Source organism: Mizuhopecten yessoensis, unplaced genomic scaffold, assembly GCF_002113885.1.
Source record: "Mizuhopecten yessoensis strain PY_sf001 unplaced genomic scaffold, ASM211388v2 scaffold5141, whole genome shotgun sequence".
Classification (NCBI taxonomy): domain Eukaryota; kingdom Metazoa; phylum Mollusca; class Bivalvia; order Pectinida; family Pectinidae; genus Mizuhopecten; species Mizuhopecten yessoensis.
In genome coordinates, this window is record NW_018405900.1 from 1545639 (window position 1) to 1562651 (window position 17013).

Sequence of the window (17013 nt, forward strand, 5' to 3'; positions counted from 1 at the left end):
TTAACGCTTTCTTCGTTATTTTATTATAAGATATTATTCAATCGAAATCTATAATAAAAGCATACAAGTGTTTGTGTTATTAATTTTAAATATCGCGCGGTTTCAACGTTTAATCGGCGCAGTTCTTCATTATTGAATCCGTCAAACGCTTTAAAGACCCTGAGCAGAGAGCTCCGACGACTTGCGCAGAACTGTTGCTAGCAACAACAACTAACACATCCGGTAGAGAGGATTTTGACTTGCTCCAAGAAACGGTGAGTTTATTATCAGCATTTTGTGTGAATTATGAATGAATAATGTAATAAAAACGTACAATTTTGTTGTTATATAGTAATTAATTTGATAAAACAACAGTTTATATTGATAATGGAGTTCAAATATTGAATTGCTATCATTCTCTTCATCTGTCACAGATTGAAGTCTAACTGAGAAATCCGACTTTTGTTCAGCATTACCAGTACAGATATATTTATTTCATATTGCATGAAACTATTTTAAAAGACGTTCTCTCTACACCCAAGTATTTCTATGTTGTTACTATCATGAATAGCTGAGACCCTGGAGACAGGAGTCTTGTTCTTGAATCTTGTTCCCTGGTTTTGCATCAGACTATCACTACTGTAGTGTCAGAAGAAGCCTACCAATAGGGTGTTTATTTTACACATGACTATTCCAGTAAATAGCTCAAAGGACAATCCCAGTTTGAAAGAGCAGTTTCAAACACATTACTAGAATACAGTTCTGATCAAAAATTACTGCAGCATGAAGACATGACTATACAACAGCTAAGAAAAGAAAGAAACAGAGAAAATTTTAATTTACCAAAAAAATGGTCTTAAAACTGCATTTCTGGCACACATGGAGGCTCAGGATCACCAGCTGATTTAGTGGGGGTGTTTTTGTCAAATTGTGTTCCTGATCCTGTCCATTTGCTAGCCAGTCTGACTAATATATATGTATGTGATGTTTTGTTTTAATTTGTGACATCCAGTGTAAAATAACTGGATAAGGATCAAAATCTGACAGAGACCTTCATACGTGGAACTTTCATCTCATCACACCAGTGAGAAACTTCTGAAACATATAACTGTTCTGTAATGTGTGACTGTGACTGTTTTTACCTTTCATGCAAGAATAGCAATTCTCACATTCCACAGCTACTTAGCGAAATTGTGAGCATGATTTGTACTGTAGCTGCAATTACTAGCTTCTGATGACGAGACATTATTTTATATATATATTTCATTGTCAAAACTACGAAGCGGTCCTCTAGCAACTCATGGAGCAAAACTAAAAGTGTTCAGTCTGTAAGAGTACATACAGTTAACACTGCAGATGGGTATAACGTTTATATCAAAATAATGCAAAATTGTTTAAATAAAGAATCCTTACTAAAAACATAACTCTTTCACAAATTTTGTCAAGTTATTCTGGAAAAAAAAGGAAACGACTGCTATGACAGATCACACGTTATGTTATCACAATTATCTGTTTCTATATATGACCTGCATGGCCAAATATGGTATTACTACTGATGCCGCAATGTTAACTACAAATTCCATATTGGGTCATGACACTCATAGATGTCTCCATTACGAGGCATTGACCAGTTTTATACTTGGCCTGGGCAGAGGAAGCCAAGTATTAATATTAGTACTAGATTTGTACAACATAATGTAGTAACAACATGTTGCATACATGTAGTCCTTCAGGTTTTGTCTGTAGCAGAGATGATTATGAATATGCATCTCAAGATAGAATAATGAAGGTCTTATGATGGTGGTTATCAAAAACCATCTTGGATATATGTTGTTTTTCATAAGGGGCTACAGTACGTGTTATGGATGTGTAGTATTGAAGTTTGCTATTTCCTGATACAATGTATCAGTTTTAAGTTAAAGCTTAAAGTATCATATATATCTGATTATCAACTTTCTATAATATTACATAAAATACTATCGGTTTTAATAATTAATTTCTAGCCCTGCAGTTTGATATTTCACAAATTTTGATGCTTTATATGCTGATGTTCTAACACTAGCAAAAACCTGTTAAAGCTTTAAAAATGCAAGTAATCTGTTTATTCATCTCAATAAGGTATATTATTTTTCTTTTCTCCATAGGAAAACAGCAAACATGCCTACCAATCCAGATGAGCCCTATTACTGTTCACAACAAATCAACATCCCTCCATCTCTACCTGACATTCTAAAACAGTTCACCAAGGCAGCCATACGCACACAGCCCAAGGATGTCCTTGCTTGGTCAGCAGCGTAAGTATAAAACCGACAGACAGTTTCAGGTTTTAGCACATTGATGACTTAACTGTTTAGTCTATAGATACAACTGTAATACATTTTTTCAAGTAATTTAGCATTGGGTTTAGGCCGGAGTACAAAACTTAGTTCACTGGCCCAACCCGAAAAAAGTTGAAATCCAAGGGCAGGTTATTTTAAAACAAGAAAAATAGCACAGGTTTAACTTTCTGTATACAGCTCTGATGTCAAATTGTTATTATAATCAGCCAACCATTTTCCACCATACATGAAAATTAGTTTTTTGCACACATCATTTATATCGATAACATTTATAAAGAAAAAAGGTGTTTTCAAAAGTTCTTTTCTGTGGGTTTCAGTTATTTCAGAGCCATGTCCAAGGGAGAAACCCCACCTGTGAAGGAACGTCTAGAAATGCCAGTCGCCACACAAAAGACGGATACAGGATTGACTCCAGGTCTTCTCAGAGTTTTGAACAAACAGGTGAATAGAGAAATACTGACAGCCCACCTAGAATTATATGAGATATTGTTCCAGATTTAAAAAGCATTTGTTTGAAATTAGGAAAATACATCAGTACTGAAAACTAGGTTAGTCGAGGTAGAGGGAGTAATATGCTGATTTTTTGATTTTTTTTAAACTTGCACCCAGGAGATTCTTTTGACTTTTTTGTGAGATTGAACAAAATTTGACACAAATTGTTAACATGTCTTCATTTTATCACACATAGAGCTGTGTGATCTAAGGGAGATAATAGATTATTGATTGATCTTAAAGGTTTGATAATTGATCTTGAATATTGATTGATACCAAGCACTAGTGTACATGTACCGCGGTAAAAGTATCTGAGGTGCAAATTACATCGTATAAGAGTGAGGGAATCGTCTACTGTAGGCACACCAACTTCAGTTGAAGCTGTAGAATGTATACTTTACTAGTAAAAAACTGTAACATGTAGTACTTTTGGTAAGTGGCACCGATTTGTTTAGTGGAACACAAGAAGATCACATGTTTGGGTGAAATGAGTAAAGATTACAAACATACATGTACTTGTACGCAGTGAAGCAGGCCCAAATCACATTTTTGCAGATAAAATGTATTAAGTTTTTCATTAACCCTTTTACCACTGTAGACCATACTGGACTCGTCCAGATCAATGAATGGTAGAGTCTACTGTCTACTAAAGTTCCCTAGGGGTGAAAGGGTTAAAGTGCATCAATGAATTGATTGATTCTCATGTAAAACTGATGCAAACAAAATGGAAATAACAAACTAGTTTGGGACATTGAAGACACATTGATCTTTTTTCTTATCAACCATCTGGCACACTTACATGTATGCCATATTCAGCCTTGTTAGCTTCTTGCAGCTGGGTGGCTACAAATTTGGGACAATTATTATACTTCCAAAATTCTCCATAATAGCTATAAAAGACACTATTTCAAGTAAAGTATTTAAATTAAAGTAAAGAGTATGGGACACTAAGACCTGAAAAGGATCTAGGGGGTTCTCAACATGGATGATGTGCCTATATTAGATTGAATACAGTTCACAGTCACATTTTCAACTTTCATCATGAGGTGAAATTTGTACAGTTATCTCCCTTAGATCACTCAGCTCTGTGGGAACAAATAATGAAAGATTTTCATATCTCCAAAGAAGACATATATTGAAAAAGTATTGAAGATATATATATATCATTGGATATCAGTATGTGATTTCTTAAAAAATGTTGCGTAATAATTATATCAATCTTTTCCTAGACAGTCTGCTCCTTACAATGAATTCTGGCTTATGATTTATGAACCTTCGAAACAAACTGTATTTACATTTCTGTAAACTGTATTTGCCATTCATTGAAATCTGTTTTAAAAAGAAGCATGTTTTTTAGAAAAAAAAGTCTGTGCACCGAGATTTGTTTGGTTGTATATATAGGGTTTAGCATTTCTTGGAACAGCTAAGGTCATTCGAAAATGGGTGCCTAAGGAAACACTATCAACAAGAAAGGAAATGATAAAATATCAATCCTTAATTGCATGTTGTAACTGGGCAGGCCAGCAGATCAGTTCTGGTTTCTTCAGTGTCACCTTAGCAGAAGACACAGAAATACCCTCCATTCCTACATAGTGTCCCTCCAACATGTAGTGGGATACAGCGGGCCAATTCTTTACTCCTACTAGCAGCAGTTTAGAGACTTAGAGTAGAGTTTACTGTGAAACAAGAAGGAAACATCAGGGTTGGATTTTGATGTCATTTAAGGCAGATGTTACCCATCACATTTGTCCTTTACAAATATGATATACAGGATTTCTTCATTTCTTTATGAAAAAACCCAGTTAAATCTCATCTCAATGGAATTTTTAATCTTGATTCACAATAATGAAAAATATCAAAATGTTTATCTTATTCTGTGACATATGACTGGTTTCATCAATATTGCTGTATATAAACATGTTTTAGAGATCTATATTATAATTTCAGGGGTTTTTCGCACTCTAAATATTGTGCTAAAATATGACTGTGCTAATTTAAGTTTCTGTATTTAAAGTCTGATTGCATATGTTGCGAATGTGCCAATTCATCAATGTGCTTATCTGTCAAAATGTAATAATACACTTAAATTTGAGCCCGCTAAAATGAGTTTTTTTACAGTCTCTTAATACTTTTTCAAATTTAGATGGAACAAACCCTAAGAATGATTAACACAATCTTTTGTTAAGGCGCTACTAGGAAAAAAACTTTTCATTATCTAGACTGAAAATATTAGCACAGATCTAGATACCTTGATTTCCTGTAATTATACATAACACATAGCAATACATATTTTTTATTAACACTTTGATAAAATTCTATTTCAAAATCCCTAGATAGCTGACATATTACTGTACAATATACATGTCACTGTCAATTATAATATTACCAGAATAACAGCTGATTTTTTTTGGCATTTGAGGTGAACAATTTTATGTTGGATAGCCAGATACATACCCATGATGGTATAATAAATATTGGCCTGTCATCTAAAAATCAAAGTGCAAATCATGTAGAAGCAGGGAAATCATATTAAAGTAATTAGATTTACTGTATAGAATTTGTATATATAATTTTCCATACAATTGAATGCATTATGTTTTCCTGTCTTACAGCTGGGTCCCAAGAAGATGGTCCCTCTGAGTGTGGTGGAAGAAAAATGGCAGGATGTAGCACTTCCCAAAGAGCAGTTCGATGAGATCGTTAGAATTGGCAGCTTTGGTGGTGATGTAGAATGGAACAAATTCTTCACATTGGCTTGTTCAGCATTAGGGGAGGTAACTCACTTACTTGGCCTATTCTCTAGTAATTAGGTTTCACAGAAAGCTCTCCTAGTCGTTGATGTGCCTGGGTAATGGCTAAGGCTGGATATGTTTGTAGTGGGCCAGCAGGGTTCCGTCAGAGTAATGCTGTTATTGTATACCATATACCATGCAGTGATATAACCCTTTATTTGCAAATAATATAGATCTAACTCTGATCATGTGTTATTTATTTCCTTATTGTAAAATTGAAATTGCATGAAAAAAATGAAACCTATTAGAAATTTACAGTAGTCTTTTTTATCCAACTATATCAAAAACTGATGGTTTTTACGGTGATTTTTGGGATATCTTTTGGGCTGTATTTGGTATTTTCAGCAGCTGTGAAATACATGTATCATAAAAATGATCACAGCATTTTTTACCAAGTCTTCATGAATCTATTTTATCAGAAACAAATATTCTATAAATTCTGTAGTAATTGCATTGACAACATTTTGAAGTGGAAAGTTAAAAAAATTACATAATTTGGTAATTTGGTGAAAATAATGACAATATTTTTCAAATTAAAAAGGCACAGTTGAAAAAAAGAAAAAGAAAAAAAAGAAAAATGTCCATCAAAAGTCTAGATAAGTGGGAAGACCAGAACAGTATGAGTTCTCTGATGACTAGCTATATAGATTAACATAATAACAAACTTTAATGTTAATAAGGGTTCTGATTATAAACTTACAATCTTCACTTGTCTGTGAAGCCATAGATAAAAATAATAGATATGTCTGGTGGTACCTTAAACCGGAGTAGTTTCTTATATTTCATGTTTATTGAAATTAGGAAGTCCAAATGAAATGGGAACATTATAATGTGAAGTCCACATGAAGTATATGTATTACTTTGGGAACACTATAATCTGAAATACATGTATGATATTGGGAACATTTATGAAATCCACTAAAGTTTATAAGAGTACATTAATTTTGACTCAGACAGATATAGAGCTCTCACACAGAATGTAAAGCAAAGTCATGACAATCCCCTTCTCAACCCCACACTACCACGAATGTTTATAGTACAAATCAATTGATTCCTAGGAAACGTTGATCTGCAAAGCTAAAAGGAAGTCGTAGAAAAGAAATATGTTTTTTGTCTGAATCTTAGATTCCATTGTCAACCATCATCATGCTTTAGACTTTAATCAGCGTCAAAGCAAACTTCACCATCGTGTATGGTTTTTTTAAATGCAGCACACAATAATAGCATGCCTTGTCAGCAAGCAGGTTTTATTAACAGCTAATATTTATCCTTCATCCTACTTCAAACTTTAATCAGTGTTGGAGCAAACTTTGCCCGTTGAGTATGGTCTTTGCATTGTGATATGTAGATGATCATGAGAACATGCCTTGTTAGCAAGCAGGATTAGTTAAACAACTAGTGTTCTCCATTCTTTCTGGTGGCTTTGGAGCAAAGTATGTATTGGCGTAATCAATGCCACTTCAGGATTCTCATACCACTGCTGAAAACTGTAACTAACTTAGTCCAGCCAGAAAAACAGTTTCCAACACTTAGTAACTAACATAGTCAAGCCAGAAAAACAGTTTCCAACACTTGGTTACTAAGTGTTGCTAAGTGTTGGAAACTGTTTTTCTGGCTTGACTATAAGTTAGTTACTAAGTGTTGTGAAGTGTTGGAAACTGTTTTTCTGGCTTGACTATAAGTTAGTTACTAAGTGTTGCTAAGTGTTGGAAACTGTTTTTCTGGCTTGACTAAGTTAGTTACTAAGTGTTGCTAAGTGTTGGAAACTGTTTTTCTGGCTTGACTATAAGTTAGTTACTAAGTGTTGCTAAGTGTTGGAAACTGTTTTTCTGGCTTGACTATAAGTTAGTTACTAAGTGTTGCTAAGTGTTGGAAACTGTTTTTCTGGCTTGACTAAGTTAGTTACTAAGTGTTGCTAAGTGTTGGAAACTGTTTTTCTGGCTTGACTATAAGTTAGTTACTAAGTGTTGCTAAGTGTTGGAAACTGTTTTTCTGGCTTGACTAAGTTAGTTACTAAGTGTTGCTAAGTGTTGGAAACTGTTTTTCTGGCTTGACTATAAGTTAGTTACTAAGTGTTGCTAAGTGTTGGAAACTGTTTTTCTGGCTTGACTAAGTTAGTTACTAAGTGTTGCTAAGTGTTGGAAACTGTTTTTCTGGCTTGACTATAAGTTAGTTACTAAGTGTTGCTAAGTGTTGGAAACTGTTTTTCTGGCTTGACTAAGTTAGTTACTAAGTGTTGCTAAGTGTAGGACACTGTTATTTTCTGGCTTGACTATAAGTTAGTTACTAAGTGTTGCTAAGTGTAGGACACTGTTATTTTCTGGCTTGACTAAGTTAGTTACTAAGTGTTGCTAAGTGTAGGACACTGTTATTTTCTGGCTTGACTATAGCTTAGATCAATCATTTCTGAAAAGAACACTTTAACTTGTGGGGTAACTTTCATCACTCGTGACAATCCTGCTCAGAGTTTTGGTAAAAAAATATATAACCCACAATGCTTTGCAACATCATCTTTCATTCTGATGTCATGATCATGATTCATGGCAATTGCATCCCAATTGGAGCAGAAATTTATGTATTTCCCAAGGGAAAGTTGTGGTTTTCCAGATAGAATATGAGTGTTATGGGAGAAAGCTATCCCCAAACTTATCTAACTCTCATTATTGAATTTCAAATTGTAAAATACACTGAGTAAACCTCATGTCTGTGTACAATTTGAAAATTAATTCTAGTTCAATAATCATGATTACCAATCACCACTTATTGGGAACCACTATCTTTAAGTGTAAAACAATTTAAAGGGGAATAGAATGGAAATGTAACACCTCCTACCAGAAACTGACAGACAGAAAGACAGACATTCTATATTTCTTCTTACATAAAAGATTAAACATTTAGACAAATTTCAATATTTACAACATTTAGAGAAAAGTCAAGAGCAGTTTGATGTTTCTGGTAATTGCTACCATAAAAACGTTCCATTCATCATCCTGCAGCAACACTTTTATCCAATCTCCCTGAAGAAAAAATTGGCTTGATCAATCTCCTCCAAGAACGAAATGTCAACATATGAATGCACTTATAGTGTCCACAATTTTTTTCAAAAGCACATCTCTAATCTCATATATTGCGGGACATTCAATAATAAAATGAGTAACAATATCATTACTTTTCTTTGTGCACAATTTACAGATACCTTCACTCTCATTCCACTCTTCCCAGGTAATTGATAACTTTAAATTTAGCAGATGCTCAAGGTCCCCTGTGAACTGTCCAAACATTTTGCTTAAATGTAGTAATGGTTTAGGACCATTTGTCTTAAATTCAACAGTTACAGTAAATGTTTCCAAACTTAAAGTTTCTTACTTTAATACTGATCTTTCATTTTTCGGGGGTGAATTTAATTCTGGTTATTGAGAAGGCTTCAACATTGATGTATGACTGGAGGTCTGAGGCCCCTAAAATTTAGGAGGGGCTTGCTAATTTGTAGTATTGATGGCCCACCAGGCCCCGGCTCGTTAACTTCAGGAGGGGCTGCTGTTTCGTAACCATTGATGGCCCATCAGGCCCCAGCCACTTAAATTCCTGAGAGCCTGCTGTTTTTTAGTCATTGATGGCCCGTCATCAGGCCCAAGCATTTTTATGTATGATGTTTCAAATTTTGGACATGGTCAGCAGCCATTTCTGGCATTGTGTGAAATGAAAGAATTTTTCTGGCAGAAAAATTATATTATAAAATATTAAAAAAAATGCAACATAATTAAAATTAAATGCACCACAGCTGCTTCAAAATTTTGAAATCTTCCAGGGTGTGTGCCTCCAGCCCCTCTTGCTTTACTTCATGCACTAGCACTCTCATTTGACAGACACGGGCTGTGCCCAAGAATTAATCATGTTCATCAGGGCCCTCAGATTTTGAGAAGGGCCAATATTTTCCCAGAGGAGCCCTGTTGTCTCCCTCCATTATTAAGTTTTGTGAACTGTTGACTGAGATGGAAACAACCAGGATTCAGTAAAAAAAAATGACATTAATCTATGCACCAAGAGACACTCCAATCATCGTCAACTCATACCATTTCTGGAATTTGTTTGTTTGTCTGGAGCAGCAGTTGGTGACATAGATTGATCACATTCGATGGAATTAACTCGGCAAAGATAAAAATTTGCAATCTCATCAGATCTCATTGCGACCACGTTTAATGTTCCGTGTTACTGCCGAATTCATGATTTGATGTCGTACATTTTAATTCTGCAATAAAAGTCGTGTTAACTGTTTCATTATCAATATACTTTAGGCTTTTGCTGGGCAATCAACCTTTCCGAACATGCTGTAATGATAGAAATAGGACTCTCGTGCACTTGTGACGGTTCTTGCATTTTGTCAATTGACGTTTATAGATTGATGCTATTCATCCTTAGTCGAGGTCGTCGCGACACAGAATTTTCTGCACTTAAACCAAATTCTCAACTTGTATAGCTTCCAGAGTTCATTATAGTCATGAAATGTTGGGTGCGCAATCAATTTGAAATTTTCACATTAACCCATTCACCCCTGAAGACAGATTTGAACTCTTCCAATTCAAAGGTTGGAATAGTTTATTTCAAAATGTTAGGGGTGAATCAGGTAAATGTTGTACAAACTACCGTGTGTATATATATATAGCTACTAAACTGGACCAAGATTTTTATAAACAGCCTGCTTTATAAAGTGGTATTTTCTATACAGATGAAAATTAATATAATCAAACCCTTATTTTTTATACATTTGAAATAATGCATCTCCATTAACTTAAAAATTATATTTAAATACTTGTATTTTACACCAGGTTTAATTTCGAAATATCCATGCATGAATCAGCCCATCATAATTAAATATCATGTTGTTTATAATTGATAGATTGTAAGTGCAGGTCTAAGCTCATCAGTAACAGGAAATGTACAAATTATAGCACTTTATCAAATATAAAAAGGTTGCGGTATTGATGAATTGGTTCATTTGTTATAGAAAATAACAAGTGTATACAGAAATTTCATTTAGCACATATTTTTGTGCAAAAAGTGAAGAAAAATAAATCAGGTCACCCTTAAAACATGAACGTTTACAGAATGAATGGATAAGTACGATTAGGGAATATCAATTTGTTTGAATTGATCACAAAAGTTCAAGCCACAGGTGTCTAAACAATAGACTGATATGACATCAGAGATATATACAATGGTGTTTGTAACATGAGTACTGTACATGTATATAATGTGTTGAATTTTAAAATTTGCATATATACACGAATTGTTTTATTTTAAGTATTTTTTTCTAAGTTGCACAATATGATGAAATGGCTGGGTGCTTATTAGAACCAAAATGGTACATCAAATCAGGAGGTTATTAGAACCAATATGGTACATCAAATCAGGAGGTTATTAGTATGGTACATCAAATCAGGAGGTTATTAGAACCAATATGGTACATCAAATCAGGAGGTTATTAGAACCAATATGGTACATCAAATCAGGAGGTTATTAGAACCAATATGGTACATCAAATCAGGAGGTTATTAGAACCAATATGGTACATCAAATCAGGAGGTTATTAGAACCAATATGGTACATCAAATCAGGAGGTTATTAGAACCAATATGGTACATCAAATCAGGAGGTTATTAGAACCAATATGGTACATCAAATCAGGAGGTTATTAGAACCAATATGGTACATCAAATCAGGAGGTTATTAGAACCAATATGGTACATCAAATCAGGAGGTTATTAGAACCAATATGGTACATCAAATCAGGAGGTTATTAGAACCAATATGGTACATCAAATCAGGAGGTTATTAGAACCAATATGGTACATCAAATCAGGAGGTTATTAGAACCAATATGGTACATCAAATCAGGAGGTTATTAGAACCAATATGGTACATCAAATCAGGAGGTTATTAGAACCAATATGGTACATCAAATCAGGAGGTTATTAGAATGGTACATCAAATCAGGAGGCTATTAGACCCAATATGGTACATCAAATCAGGAGGTTATTAGAATGGTACATCAAATCAGGAGGTTATTAGAACCAATATGGTACATCAAATCAGGAGGCTTTTCATCCAATTACCACATACTAATCCATCACCACACCATCCCAAAGTGTAGTAATGAAAAAGTTGTCATTGAAGCAGTAAATTTAATTTGCTTCAATCTGCATATTTTTGTAGTCACCAGACATCCATGTGCAATAGTATAGCATACACCCAGTTTTAGAGGGACCAGAATGAGTTGTATCAGGCATCGTTAGATAATGATACAGTACATTTAATGTTATTTGTCAGAAACTGTTTTCCTTTTTGATATTATAATTAAAGTTTACACATCTACTTCAAGAAGTAGAAGTAGAAGTTATATTTTCACCGTGTGATACAATATCATGTTTGGCATTGACCAATCAGTACAGGACTTTCTATTCACTTCATTCACAGCCGCAGATTTTCTGTTCTGAGATACAGATGAAGTGGCAGTAGAATAAATTGTTTTGGTAAATCTTTGCTTCATACACTGAAGTATCTATTTATCTACAAAATTGATACCAAATCTGACCAAGTAGTAGAAGAAAACAGTAGAATGGTGGCGACATCATAGTAGCCTTTTCAAAATGCTGCGCTGGCTTGTTGGCAAGTGTGACGTCATTAGAATACTGCAGCTAAGGTTACACTGTTATACCCCCGGGAGCTGGTTGATACGGTACCATTTTTGCTGATGTTGGTAGTATGAAAATATGATAAACAGAATATTTTGATATTTTCCTGTTGAATATCATACATTTCACTTATGGAAGGATAAGCCAATTTTTTTTCACTCACGGTTTGAACCAGTGAATACTATTGGTTAATTCTGCCTTTCTCATGAAATAATATATATGTGTTTTCAACAGGAAACCATTAAATATTTTTGTATTTACATTTCGAAAAACAAATATTTTGTAAATGTTTCTATAATTCCAGCTTGTTAATGTTAAAACCTCCATTCTGTGTGTTCCTTGTACTACAGCTCTTTGTTAAGAGATGTTTCTGATCCTTTGTTATCTAGCAGTAAAAAAAAGATCACATGTGTAGAAAATAGTGTCAATTACATTGCCTTTTAACAATTAGTTCTACCTAATGCTTAAACCATCTGCATGTAGTAGTGTGTTGATTTAAGAGAATGTTCCTCAGCAGAAAAGTGTTATGGTGTATTTTCTGTTACGGTAGAACTTGAGTACGCAGGGCTTTTCTCCTCAGTATGAATGGTTCCTACATTTTCAACTTTTTAGCAGAATGTTTTAAGTGGCGGAGTGATGCAATTTATCTTCGTTGAAAAAAAATAGTGAAATAACCAGGAAGGTCCCTGTTAATCTTCTCTACCATATGCAAAGTTCCTTTCAAATGCCAGCTCAAGCTGACTAAGATATCTGCAAAATGTTAAGGATTCCGGTCCCACTGTACTGTGGTTTTTTCCTATAAGCAGTTACCACCCCTAAAAATCCGTTTGGCTATAACTGTAGAACAATTAAGCTGGGACACTTTCACCAAATAGGTATCTAGCTCAATCAGTTCAAGCGATAATTAGCAGTCTGAAGTTCAGGGTTCAAGCTCTGGTATAGCCAACATTTATGTTTTTACATTCATATAACTCTTTTTTTTTTTTTTTCTCATTTGTTCCATTTTCATAATTTTTTCATGAAAGTCCGGCAAGGTATGTTTTTCTTATCAGATATGATATATTAAAGCTAAAGTCAAGCCAGAAAAACAGTTTCCAACACTTAGTTACCGTTTCCAACACTTAGTTACAGTTTCCAACACTTAGTTACAGTTTCCAACACTTAGATACAGTTTCCAACACTTAGTTAGTTTCCAACACTTAGATACAGTTTCCAACACTTAGTTACAGTTTCCAACACTTAGTTACAGTTTTTGGCAGTGGTACGGGGATCCTTAATATAACGTTTGTTATTCCCAAGTTCTGTTGACTCTTGGTGTCGGAGCACTAGGGTACCTGTTTTTAGTAAACTAAATATGTTTTTTGATATATATTTCAGAACCTGACAGATGCGTTGAAGCTCGTGTGCGAGATTCTGACAGCAGATCCTGAGGGCGGCCCTGCCCGGATACCTTTCCCCCTGTTCAAAGAGTTATACACATACCTTGCACAAATTGATGGGGACATTTCACAGGGACACATAGACGATACCATCTCCCACCTCAAATACGATGTGTAAGTGATTTCTCATTAGTTTGTCTGTATATATAATGGAACCAAGGATGAATGTCACATTTTATCCATCGCTCTCCTATGTTCTCTGCACCCCTGGAATATGTGATGACAAGGTACACCTTTAGCTCTTTGATTGGTTTTAGGTAAAAACTAGGCTGATAACCATCCTTCAAAGATTACAAAGAGTGACATCTAACTACAAAGTTGATAATTTTACCATTAAAATGCTGCATGATTCTTTTGATGTACATTAACTCATTCACCCCTGAAGACACATTTGAACTCTTCTAATTCAAAAGTAGGAATAGTTCATTATGGAGTTTAAGGGGTGAAAATGAGTTAAAGAAACAGACTAATATATTAACTAGTCTTCTCATACCATTCACAAGGTGAGAACACAGAGCCTTTGTTTTCATAATGGCATCTTACAGGAGTACAGAGTATGTACATGAATGTAACGCCTCACATTTCATGGTAAATAATTTAACGGTACACAATAAATGATATGATAAAAATATAACATTTACTGTTGTTTACTTTTAAATTATTTACATTGGTGTAAATTAGATTCCTAAATAAGAATTGGTAGGACTTTCTGTTTATCCAACAAGATTTAAGTTATTTTCAAGACACCATGTTTACAAAGTCATGTTTATTTTCTCTCAATTAATTAATTAACAATATAACCTGAGGACTTTGATAACCGGTTTCTCCAGTAACTTGTTGAGAAAACCATTTTTTCGCTTTGAAGTACATGTTTCCAGTCTTCTTTGGACTGATCACATCACAGTGACATTATGTGGTCACAATCTATCGCTTCGTAATGTCATTACCAGTGTATTAATCAATGGAACAGTGTTTATGGTATTACCCACATATAGGTAACAAACACGATGCACTAAAGCAGTATGAAGATCTCCTGCATGGCTCTGGTTTGAAGAGACAGTGTAAAGAACATGATGTTTCACTGAAAAAGTTATCTTTGCAGAATCTACAGTACATATATTCCTATGATAATTAAAATACAAATTGCAAAATTATAAAATTTGTTGATCTCAATGATCTGTATATATAACACACTCTTTCACACTTTGACAGATAACAAAAGGGAAATACTTTATCATTTCATCTGTCTGTATGTCCATGGTAACATTGCATTCTACACCTGATTTGATTTTGGTAGTCACTGGTCAAGATTAAAGGTTCACAAACCTACTCCATAGTATTGTAATATTGAATTCTACCCCTGATTAGAATTCGGTAGTCATCAGTCAAGGTTAAAAAGTCAAAGGTCACAGGTAAACAAGGGGATGGATGGTATATATATATATGTGAGACTCTGCTTTATACTGTAATATGTATGCCACAGGGAGAAGATGTTTTTATACTGTTATATTTATGCCACAGGGAGAAGATGTTTTTATACTGTAATATTTATACCACAGGGAGAAGATGCTTTTATACTGTAATATTCATGCAACAGGGAGATTCTGCTTTATACTGTAATATTTATGCCACAGGGAGAAGATGTTTTTATACTGTAATATTCATGCCACAGGGAGATTCTGCTTTATACTGTAATATTCATGCCACAGGGAGATTCTGCTTTATACTGTAATATTTATGCCACAGGGAGAAGATGTTTTTTATACTGTAATATTCATGCCACAGGGAGATTCTGCTTTATACTGTATTACATGCCACAGGGAGATTCTGCTTTATACTGTAATATTCATGCCACAGGGAGATTCTGCTTTATACTGTAATATTTATGCCACAGGGAGAAGAAAAGTGATAAATGCATTTTCTTTCTTTTCTTGTTACAGTGATAAACAAGATGGATACATCCAACCTAGAAATTTCCTTAGTCCAGATGGTCCAAAGTTATCCATGCAGACAACATCTTAGGGGAAAACAATGGACCATTTTGTGTTACACTCTGAACATATCAAATCACTACCCGGAGCATCATTCTACATTTAAATTTGTCTCGCATACATTTACGGAGGACCATTACAGCAAAACTTTCATTGTACGAAACAAAAACTGTGTCAAACCTCAAAATGTCCGTCCTCGGAACCTACAGTGCTGTGATTATTGCATTTCATTGCGATTCACCGATTCGATTCTGCTATTTATTTCAAAATAGTGGGAGAACTTTGTAAATAAACTGATATACACAATAACATACAGTTACTGTGTTTACAGTGATACTCATATTAATATTGAAAACAATTATTTGATATTTTGATAAAATGACAGTAGCATTTTTTAATTCTTGTACTGTAGGCAGATGATATCTTTTCATTTCCTTTATTATCAGTTACATTCCCTTAAGGTAGAGGAAGTTATTTAAGATACCCAATATATTTCATCCAATTCAAGAGTGTATCTTGCAAATGTTTCAATGATAGGTATTTTCATAAGTTACATTCCCTCAAGATAGAGAGGAAATATTTCTTATTTTTCCATCCAATTGTAGTATTTTATCGTTAAAAATATTCCAGTTATATGGGTTTTTTTTACCTCCTCACAATTTAGAAGAATTGTTAAAGATGTTTCCATCCACCTAAAGAGTGTATCTGATAAATATTCCAGTCGTAGATTTTATATTTTTCTTCAAAACTGTTAAGTATTTATTATAAAGTCTATCGTAGTTGAACATTTTATCTTAAAATTATCGTTTTCATATTTAAGAATTTCTGTCTCACTGCTGAAAAAAGTTCAGGTTCACAAAGAAAACTTGTTCCAAATGTTCTTTCGGTCATCTATATATTTATTTTAGATATCTTAAGCTGTTAGAAAAGGTTATATCTTCATACAATGATTGTTCTTAAATATGATGTTTTGTTTGTTCTGAAAACTGTACATGTCTGAATATTAAATTTATTATGTCATAATTAAACTTCTAAGCTAAAGCAATCCTATTTGTTAATGTTATTTATGTTTTACTTATTATTTTCTTTATTATATATATACTCTTCTTACATTGACGGTCCAGGGGTGATCAGTTTCATATGTAGATACCTAGACTGCAGATTTAGATTCTTCTTGCTCAACCTACATTTTCGTCTCTGGATGAGTTAAATAAGGCTTGCTTGGTAACTGAAGTAATCTTAGTAATTCATTTTCCAAAGACCAATTACTAACTAATCATACTCCTTTT

The 17013-nt window shown here is 34.0% G+C and overlaps 1 protein-coding gene across 1 annotated transcript; it reads left to right on the forward strand.

Moving 5' to 3' along the window:
* Positions 1-166: 166 nt before the first annotated feature.
* On the forward strand, positions 167-16767 carry LOC110450266 (ropporin-1-like protein). The gene is made up of 6 exons (XM_021497717.1): positions 167-254; positions 2124-2273; positions 2636-2759; positions 5423-5584; positions 13672-13847; positions 15674-16767. Exons 2-6 carry the CDS (start codon positions 2137-2139, stop codon positions 15753-15755), a joined length of 681 nt encoding a protein of 226 aa, XP_021353392.1. The 5' UTR covers positions 167-254; positions 2124-2136; the 3' UTR covers positions 15756-16767.
* The last annotated feature ends 246 nt before the right edge of the window (positions 16768-17013 follow it).

Bases quoted from the DNA above. Each gene is read 5' to 3' on its own strand.
- LOC110450266 (XM_021497717.1), top strand. From the start codon at position 2,137: ATGCCTACCAATCCAGATGAGCCCTATTACTGTTCACAACAAATCAAC. The intron at 2,760-5,422 runs GTGAATAGAGAA...CCTGTCTTACAG, and splicing joins TCAGAGTTTTGAACAAACAG to CTGGGTCCCAAGAAGATGGT. The intron at 13,848-15,673 runs GTAAGTGATTTC...TTCTTGTTACAG, and splicing joins TCCCACCTCAAATACGATGT to TGATAAACAAGATGGATACA.